Source organism: Haliotis cracherodii, unplaced genomic scaffold, assembly GCF_022045235.1.
Source record: "Haliotis cracherodii isolate W230 unplaced genomic scaffold, xgHalCrac1.p SCAF_5, whole genome shotgun sequence".
Taxonomy (NCBI): Eukaryota; Metazoa; Mollusca; class Gastropoda; order Lepetellida; family Haliotidae; genus Haliotis; species Haliotis cracherodii.
Window position 1 is genome coordinate 8,013,012 of NW_027266308.1, and position 10,939 is coordinate 8,023,950.

Consider the following 10,939-nt stretch of genomic DNA (forward strand, 5'->3'; position numbering starts at 1 on the left):
TGCAATTGTTCAAACATGACTTAGGTTGACGCGACTTATGACACGTGACCGTTTCACGTCGGCTTTCAGCAAGGTGAAGGACATCGTTTGTAGCAATGTCAAGGCAAACATCCCGCCAATGTTTAACTTTGTCAAGACGACCGTACCGGATCAGGACCAGTATTTTCACTACACCCGGATGTCAGGGCGGGTCGCGACCACAGGATTTTCAATAAATACATTTTCCATGCCCGGACTATTCTCGGAAAATTGAATGTCTCAGCCAATCAGATCAGGTTATCTCAGTTTTGTTTTAGTCAATGCAGGGGTCAGGAGAGAGAAATCAAACACATGTCTATCCAATACGGTAGTAACCCATCGTCCCATCGGAAAGGGGCGCATCTAAAAAACAGTCTGGGCGCTGGGCACACCTAAGAGTAGGTTTACATTGAAAGGAACATGAAACAATAACTCGGCTCCATGGACTGCTAGACCAGGTACAGACGCACGGTATGTATGGCTGACTTGATAGCTCTGTTGGCTTGTTGTTTAACGTCGCACTTGACTTGATAGCTCTGTTTTAATACTCATTGTGGCTTTACTTACTTTCTGCATGTCAAAGTGTATTTTAGACAAACATTTTTTTAACGATTACATTATTGGTATTAGAAATCATCATCATCATCATCATCCTCGTCATCATCATCATCATCATCGTTATCATTTTTTTGGTTTAATATTTCTCCATTGCTATGATGGCTCATTATCTAGATTAGCGCGCAAGAACCCGGTTTAAATTGAACACTTACCATCAGGGATCGAATGCTCAATGGTCCAACCTCGATACTATTCACAGAACCGACGCACCTTACATGGCAATACAAGGTATAGACACATCCTGTGACGTAATCTATTGTTTCTAATATTATATCCGGAACATGTATTTTCTATCATCAGTATGTGAAGGACAGTGTATTAGAACTTGGTATTTATCAGCAATAAAATTCTCACAGTTAAACATTTTCACAATTAAAACTCCCAGCACATCTTCTGGTGTTACACCACACCACACCACACCACATCTAAAGCTATCGCTAAGGGGCCAGCCATTGATTTTGATATTAATATCGTACGGTTGAAGTACGACAACACGGGGATGTATTTTCTCTACTTTATTCAGCCGGACTGACGAACCTCGTTGGGTCATCGGCCGGTCATTCCGGGACTCCGGCTAGCTCCATGGCAAATACATACATTAAGATAGTATGTCTATTCTACCCATGCACGTGCACTAAGTTCTTGATTCTACGTTCCCTACTGTGTTACACTATACAATATTTATCTTCATTACAGTGTGTTAGCATCATTTATATAAAACACAGTATATCAATTTCTAACATATTTATCACTACGATATCAAAGTGAAATAGTGTTCTTATTTGAATATCGTCACGATATGGCTGAAATATTGCCGATGTGACGTAAAGCATAAACTCACTCACTCTTATTTGAGTGAGTGAGTGAGTATGGTTTTACGCCGCTTTTAGCAATATTCCAGCAATATCACGGCGGGGGACACCAGAAATGGGCTTCACACATTGTACCCATGTCGGGAATCGAACCCGTGTCTTCGGCGTGACGAGCGAACGCTTTAACCACTAGGCTACCCGACCGCCCCCTTTCTTATTTGAACCTGTGACGCTAAAATAATACTCTGTACTTGATTCAGCTGGGTTTGGTGTCTTGTGAATACAGTTTGATACAACAATGAAGTTTCGATATTAGATATTTTTAAAGCTATAGGCACAATGTATTTTTATTGAAATCGATGTGCCTGAAATTATTTTTTAAAAAAAGAAGAAAGACACCCTGCAACAATGTAATGTTTGTGGCAATCTTTTTTTTTCAACAGTCGGAAGCATGAATATTTTTTCAAATATATTAGGACTGGTCGGTCCCTAATAATTGTAATCAGGGAGAAAGACAGGTGCAACTATTCCGCAGTATATAACGAATTACGTTGGTGTAAATGATTCATTTATAAAACATAACTGATTAATTTTAATATTCAGTAACTTCTATTATTTAGTAACTTCGTGTTTATATTGCATATATTAACATATCTTGTGCTCTATATTCACCACATGCATACACCATATATTTTCAATAGGTTTCATTTACCCGACTACGGGGATTTGCTTGAAACATACAACAAATTGTTTTACCTACAACACATTATTTTCAGAATATCCAGCATCACCAGTTACAAATTGTATTACGTTTTCATTATATTAAGATATAGCCTGAACCCATTCGCCAAGATAACCTCGTTTGGGAAGTGACGTCACTTTTTTCATCTCTCCTTCCAGCAGAATATTCCCCTTTATACACGAGTGTAATTTGATTGGTCGGCTATTTTTAGCGTCGTGTCATTCCACGGGGTATGGTATTTATCACAACAGAATGGAGAATCACGATTTATTGTCTTGCTTATCAATCTGGTTTGCCTTTAAGGACGGAAATACCCCCGATAAAAGCTGCTAGTTGGTTCTAGATGATGACAATCATTGACATTATTATATCAAATTATTGTGAAGTTATACAGCGGACTTTCCAACGGATAACTGCTTAAATGCGCCTAGACCGGATTATAATTTGATATTACCCCGGTCAATGCTCAGTGTGCACATGGATTCATTATCAGCTCCTTGGGGAGTATACAACCAAACCGCCATGTGAGACACTATAGAAGGTAAACAGTCACATTACCGTCTCGCCCTACCAGGTTCCCATTTACTGCTCGGTGAACAGAGGCATATATAGAACAAAGCTATTTGCTTAAGAAGACACCACACGTGTCACGTGTGTTTGTATGCGGGACAGGACGGGCGTCCTAGAAACTCTGCCTTACACGGACACCCATACAACTCCTCTCCGCGACCGACGTTACTAAACTTCACCTGACGTGTGACGTGTGCGTTGTACACCCACATGGGAAAGCCTTCTTGTCATGAGCTATCACATGCAGGATAATCCAACGCCAGCCTTGTAAATTCGACAGTCGCAACTGTGTTGACAAAGACTGGCTCAACGGTTCTGTGGTTGTGTTATAGCAATTAGAATTTATGTAATCATAGCCGTTATCAAAACATCGCCATTAATTATAGTTGTTATTATTATTATTATTATTATTATTATCATCATCATCGTTATGATGATGATGATGATTTTTATTATTATCATCGTTATGATGATGATGATGATGATGATGATTATTATTATTATTATTGCAGGTTGAGAGCATGGCGTGGCCATATACGAGTTGGTATGCTCTGATCGGGGTGTGTCTGTCCTCATTTGGGCTTGTCGGATTTGGAGCGATGTTATCAATATGGGCTTGCTATCATATCACGCAGGTGGGCAATTTATATAGTCTCGGTCTGTTATGGAGATACCATTTCAATTTCATTGGAGTGGGGAGGGGTATCTTTTTAAGAGCTCAACTATTTTCCCAACATAAATAGGTGCTCAATTATTATTTGTTACATATAAACAAAAATAACTATATTCTTTGGAATACAAAGTTTGCAAGTGAAGGTCTCATCAATATTTCAGATGTAAAATACGTTCAGTGAAACAGGGGGTTGATTTTTTTTTTCGGAAAGATTTTCGGGTATATTCTGAGAACATATCAGTCTTGTATGACATCATATTACGAACGAAGAATTAATGTTCAGTATTGTTTTTTCAGAGATTATCAACGCGGTCTATTTCGAGCGAACTCAATACAAGTAAGTTTCAACCCAAGCAACAGTGTCGATGTCATGTATCCCACATGACAAGTGTAAATAGGAAATCTCCACTTGAGATCCTCAAAGCGATATAGGGGGCACGGGTGGCCCAGTCGTCTGAGGCGCCGCGATTCGCTGTGCAGAGTTGCGTCCCTTGGGCATGCCAGAGGCCTATGATTGTGGGTTTGAATCCCGGTTCGCCCCGATTATGTTTCTAGGTTTGTCAGCACCATGCCCGTGCACGTGGGTTTCAGCGAAGTGGTAAACGTCTGAGTCAGCGAGCCTGACCACTCGATCCCGTTAGTCGCCTCTTTAGAACGAACATATAGGTGTACTATTATTTGTTTTTATCGTATGTAAATACGGCAGCTCTTTGATGTAATGCACTGTGTTGTAGGCAGATCAGACATCGGACAGTGCGGCTCAACCTCGGCCACCAAAGACGACGTCTGCCGTGTAGACGTCGACGATAATGATGTGCTCTCTGACGAACTGGTACAAAACATTTCACATCACTATAACTATATGTTCTTCATGATTCATGTACATAAATTATAATGTATATACCGGGGCGGTGGGGTAGTCTACAAGCTAATGACTTCGCTCGTCATGCCGAAGGCCAGGGTTCGATTCCCCACATGGGTACAATGTGTGAAGCCCATTTCTGGTGCCCCCCGCTGTCATATTGCTGGAATATTGCTAAAGGAGGCGTAAATCCATACTCACTCACAATAATACCCCATGTCACCCGAGTGATCCTGCTACAACGAATTTATCTTACCGATATGTTTTAATATGACATTGTAAAAGAATTTACACCAATTCAAAATTGTTAGAAAACACCTGTTCGATTGAGAAATCCACACGCAGTCTGCCTTGCTCGTGGCGGGGTATAAGGGATTTATTCTCCCGCTGAGACATTTGTTTCCTTCCCTCCAAGGCGTGATACGTCGTATTTTATCAAGATCACGTTGCCCAATCAGATCTCATCATTCTGATAATGTCACCATATGGCTAAAATACTGTCGAGGTGACTTTAATCTTAAACTCATTCCTTCACTTCTGTAGTGGCCACAAATGCTGTATCGTGATGTATGAGGTATCAAGGCCCGTGAAGATCCGCTGTAGAATACGTCTTCAGCAACCCATGCTTGCCGTAAAAGGCGACTATACTTGTCGTAAGAGGCGACTAACGGGATTGGGTGGTCAGGCTCGCTGACTTGCTTGATGCATGTCATCGATCCCAATTGCGTGGATCGATGCTCATGACATCAATCACTGGATTGTCTGGTCCAGACTCGATTACTTACAGACCGCCATCATATAGCTGGAATATTGCTGAGTGCGGCGCAAAACAACAAACAAACAAACAAAACGTCAGTGAGTAAACACGATAGCCTTTTCCCACTTCGGAGTGTAAACAGAGATGTTTTTCCATAAGAAAATATGTTTTGAGAGCCATTTATATTACGCCGCACAGAGGCATGCTCAAAGAGTGTATGGGTATGGTTTTATTCCGCTTTTAGCATTATTTAAGCAATATCACGGCGGGCGACACTGCGCAACATTAGACTATTCCGAAGAATACGTAAGCCCAGTGTAACTGTTAAAGGATTCATAATCAATTTTCAACAATCGTAAATGATGATTTCTTTAAAAATGCGTGCACCTTCCCCATATACAGTGTCCTGCGACTGTGACGGCTGGTGTGGGCACTCTCCGCCAGGTGGCAGTCGCCAGTCTCCACGACCTACTCCAAGACCTTGCCACGGTTCGACCCCCAGGGAATGCACGGGAGCCTTCAACGTCACCCTCCCCTACTCACACCGAGGACCATGATAGGAATGCCAGTCCCTCCACCCCGGAAAACGTGACGATTCCTGTCCCACGCCCAAACACGGAGAGGCGGATGTCACTCCTAACCAGACATCTACCTGTTTGTGAAACGCTTGAAGGAGAGTATGTTCCTCTCTCAGACATACCAACATACATGGCAACGACTACTAGTTCAAGCAATGAAACGTTGAACCATACCATCGCCCCTATGATGTCGACAAGTGTTGCGGAGCCTACATCGTCCGCTGCACTGTCTCCTTCCCCGTGCACGGACGATCACCCCGCCTACGTCCATGCAGTCGGCACGACCACACCTGCAGACGCCGAAGCGTTCAGGACGTACGTGAATCACCAGGTCGAGGCCATCTTCCCCCAGGACAGCACGAGGCGGGAAACCTACAAGTCCATCGTCGAGGAGATCCTGTTCGCCTCCACTGCCCAGCTCGTCACAGACGCCGTCTTCAGGGCATTCAGGGTCACCCTCGGGGTGTTACGTCAGTGGGAACTCGAGCATACACTTGTGGGGGTCTTACCCAGGGAAACTCCAGGCGAGATCACTCACCAGGTTAGAGAATTATTGTCACAGAGAGGGGGCACGTGTGGCCAAGTATCAAAGACGCTGACATGTCGTGACATAACTAAAATACTTTGTACAACGCAATCTTTGCGCTAAGGTACCTTAACATAGGACTGTGAAGATCCGGGTTAGAACAGGTCTTCTGCAAGCTATGCTTGCCGTAAAAGGCGACTATGCTTGTCGTTAGAGGCGACTAACGGGATCGGGTGGTCAGTTTCGCTGACTTGGTTGATGCATATCATCGTTTCCCACTTGCGTGGTTCGATGATCATGATGTCAATCACTGGATAGTCGGGTCCAGACTCGATTATTTACAGACAGCCGTCATATAGCTGGAATATTGCTGAGTGCGGCGTTAAACAACAAACAAACCTTAACGTAGACTTACGACAGTCGTAGCGCTAAGGTTGTTTTGAACAACGGCACCCAGAGCGGCGTTTAACCGAGCTTATTTATTAGGGGCCGATATTCGGAGAGTTGTATGGATATTCATATCAGCTACGGATGCAAAACCAGATGTTGTCATGAAAATTATTCGTCTAGATTTATGATTTTTCAAACAACACTTTGCAACAATGTTTGTGACAGAGTAAAATCATTTAGTTGGAAAAAATAGTTGGTATTTATCTATATTTTAAACAAAATACTATCTCATGTATGGTCCTTTTTCAGGTCCAGTTTGTCTTGAACACCGTCACATTCACATGGGATAAAAACAAGTATGGGCCTGATTTCCTACAGACAATGTCCCAGTTGGCCCAGGACATCCGGGGGCGGGAACGACAACCATCGCGTTCTGAGTACCTGGCCTTTCAGCTGGCGTACCACAAACTGGCTCAAGGATGTCGCCTGAACCTGCCCACTCACATGCCCATAGGCTCCCCCGGGTTCCGCCCCCACACGCAAACGTACCTGTCCTTCACACATCCAGGCGAGAGGCACGTGCAGGGCACGACTCGTCATCAGAAGTGGATGCAGGGCACCATCATCCACGTGGAGACACCGAGTCGTCTGCCTGTTGAACACCCTGCCCACACACAACCATCTTTGCTGGGCCTGGCCAAGGTGCTCCTACACACGGGGCCGGCAGCACCAACCTCGACCTGTGCGGGCGCAGCGATAGGACACTCTGAATATGGTGAATTTGATGAACAGTTTTGGCAGACAGTTCATCTGGTATCTAATGAAGCCACGGCAGTCTTCCATCACGGAGCTGCGGAGTGCAAGGTGAGCATGGACGGACTGAGTACAAGCCAAGCTGTGAGGTACATGAGAGCGCTAACTGCTCAGGTCAGTCGTGAACGCTTCAGTCAGTACCTTTCTGCTTCTTGGGATGTCAACCAGATCATTTTTGACGACTTTCAGCGAGTAAATCCAAAGCACCTGGTCAACAACCAACATATAGCAATGAGAACTCTTGAGATAACTTCATTGGGTGGTTTTGATGTTGTGATTCTCGATAGGGGCACGGGTGACAGTCACCCAAAGGACATGTTGGGATTTGAAGAGGCTCTCGCCTTCAACCATGAGGCTCACATGCGAGGTCTGGTCACATACTTCTCCGCCGGCTTCAAATTCGACGAAATCAAACACGCCGTGTTTGCCGGAGTGGACGGTATCGGCATCGGGGGAGCTCAGGTGTTGAGGTACATGGACAGTGACAGCGGCATGCACGGGTCTTACACGGAGGAGAACATCCCGCGATTCCTGCAGAGCAGAGACGATGCTGCCAAGTCTGTCCGCGGAAGAGGAGTGCACCTCCTGGTCAGACTGGACACCATGTTCTTTGAGGGAACCATTAGTCAACAGCAGAACATTCTTAGAGCTCAGTTATTCAAAGCTTTACAGTCGAAGCGCAAAACCGAAATAGAAAATGTGTTAAATGACCTGCGTGTCGTCTGCTCTGAAGCCACGGAGTCCCGCGACCGCGTGGCGGGAACTGCTGGGCGCTTGTGCCGCGCTACCGCGCCGCTGCTGCAACATGTCGCAGAGAGTCAGACCGAGTGGCGAGTGTTCATTACTCGTCTGAGGCGGCTTGTGCAAGCTAAAGACTATCTTAATTTAGTAGAGGAATATGAAAGCGAGCCATGGCTGACGTACCGACAGAAATATGCAGACACTAAAAGCCTAACGGTGCAGGGCCCACTCGCACAAAGCGATCTTAGCGCTAAGATGATTGTAAGTTCCATACTTTAACATAGGCTTACAATAGTCTTATCGCTAAGATCGCTTTGTGCAAGTGGCCCCAGGTCTTGGTCCGCCCGAGTGAACGCGCTCATAAAATCATCACTGATCGTACACGCCGTGATATAACTGGAATAATGTTAAAAGCGGCGTTAAACCCAACTCACTCACTCACTCACTCACTGATCCTACATACATTAACGCCATGTGCAATCTATGTGCAGCTTATGTTAGTGCTAGGTCTCTGGGCTGCATCAGTATTATCATAATCTGCAGTGTATCGAAATACTTTGTTTTTGAGATTTCTATGTCCGTAAAGTTAAGCCTATCCCGAACCTGTATCAAGAACACAGTCCGTAAAATGTGAATACTATTGTATCGCAACTAATACCCCGTTCACATGCACTCTATGCAGGGGGCACGGGTGGCCCAGTCGTGTAAAGCGCCGCGATTCGCGGTGCAGAGTTGCGTCCCTTGGGCACGCCAGAAAGCTATGATTGTGGGTTCGAATCCCGGTTCGCCCTGATTATGTTTCTAGGTTTGTCAGCACCATACCCGTGCTCGTGGGTTTCACAGAAGTGGTAAACGTCTGAGACCTGCATCACTTCGGGCTTTCCTCCCACATTAAGCTGACACGCCGCGATATACTGTTATAAGCGGCGTTAAACCCAACTCACTCACTCTATACTTATGTGTGTATATTTGCACAGGTGTGTTAATATACATACTTAAGTATACTTCATGTGAACGCGTTTACTCACGTATGTATATTAACATCAGGAGCAAATTTACATCATGTCTGGAGCAGGTGCAAGTATAAATGTGCACTGTATGTATGTGTTGTGATGTGAATGTTTATGGCAAGGTGGGAGGATGATCTAATTACTATATATCTGTTGTTTTGCCAACATCAAACAAATTGTAAACAGTTCTCTATTCTGAAAATGATACTATTCAGACTGCAGCAATACCAACTTTTATGCGGACATCCACAGCTGGGTTCTTTTCTTTGGGTCTCAAGAAGTTACAAATTGGTGTACATATTAAATCAAACACACGTTGCTTCATGCAAAGATTTCTGTAAAGTAACTCTCTTTTCATAATTCGAAAACAACCTTTTCATGTCGAAAGTCGTGAACAGAAGGATGAATATTTGTGCCTTACACCAATTACATACCTTATTTACACACTTCCATGTGAACGCATAGTAAATTTACATGTACACATGCTTGTATAGCTACACATGTGCAAAATTACTTATGTAAGTAAATGTGCATGTGAACCGGGTATAAGAACATGGATAAAACTAGGGAGTTTTGTAATATTACTTTTTCTCGTCTAGTCTAAGGTTGTGTGAAACTTAATATTGAATTATAATTTTTTTTCCTCAAATTCTGGACGGGTGTCATGGATGCTGGTCTCAATTTGTAACCATGACTACCGTAGTCATCACATGTTTTTTGTAGTGAAGACTGAGCACATATTTTTTATTAAGTATCCCCCAAATTATTCATGATTCCTATCCGTTTTAGTGTAGTCCTTCGGTTCTGGAAGTCATTCGGGGAAGCCCCGTAACACGAAGCCCCTGTAAATACGATTGCTCTAGGATTTTGTCACAATTAAAAAACATTGTACTTACGTAACGAAGTACGTGTATGTTTATCTAATTATGGTCGTTCGGTTCTAGCCCACTGAGATACCATGCCGCAGTTTAACTCTCAGTCACAAAATACAGAATCCGAGACAAGTCCTTGTTACAGCCCCTAAATGCCCAGCTCCAGACAGTAAGTATAACGTGTTTTGGTATGACGCGACCTTCGCTCTCCAGTTGTCCATAAGAACACGCGTGGTCAAGAGGAATTTCTGTGTTTCCGGTTGTCGTTATACCAAGATAAATATTTAGTTTTAGTACTAAAGATAAAGCATCAGACTAGTAGGTAATACATTCAGGAAAGATGTTTAGGGTCTGTTTCTGCAATATGCTTGTAAACATTTTTATTTGAGTTATTTATTGCCTTATTGCTTTTTCAAATGTTACAATATATTTGTTTTAAAAACTGGTTCTTTTTTGTCATGATTTTTGTGCACTCGAATCTTCGTTGCATGCCTGACAAACAAAAACAGATTTATGAAAATATTGCATTAAGGGGAATATAACGAATCGAAGAAAAGGAATAACCTGTTCAAAAACAAATATGTATGCCAATTGATTATTTCATTAAATGTGGACTAGCAGCAGTATAAGATTTTGTACCCAGTGAATAGTTTTACTGCACAAAAAATACTCAGTCAATATTTTTTGGGGGAATATTGGCAAATACATTTCTGTTTTTGAAAACCTCAGCCTGTGGAACTACAATTGTGAGTGTAGTGTTTGTTCTCCAAGTTAACATACCCTGTTATAGCCATACACACATTAATATGTGGTGGAAGGTTGTCAAATGCTGAGGACTAATGAACCCACATTTCTCAGGCTGCAGGGGTGGCGGTCGGGTAGCCTTGTGGTTAAAGCGTTCGCTTGTCACGCTGAAGACCCCGGCTTCGATTCCCTACATGGGCACAATGTGTGAAG

At 43.4% G+C, this 10,939-nt stretch overlaps 1 protein-coding gene across 1 annotated transcript; it reads left to right on the forward strand.

Annotated features, from left to right (window-relative positions):
- Window positions 1–433: 433 nt before the first annotated feature.
- LOC139442367 (uncharacterized) lies at window positions 434–8,379 on the forward strand. Its single transcript, XM_071223169.1, has 6 exons — window positions 434–489; window positions 3,273–3,395; window positions 3,731–3,770; window positions 4,168–4,265; window positions 5,455–6,171; window positions 6,856–8,379. Exons 2-6 carry the CDS (start codon window positions 3,282–3,284, stop codon window positions 8,377–8,379), a joined length of 2,493 nt encoding a protein of 830 aa, XP_071079270.1. The 5' UTR covers window positions 434–489; window positions 3,273–3,281.
- Window positions 8,380–10,939: the final 2,560 nt, after the last annotated feature.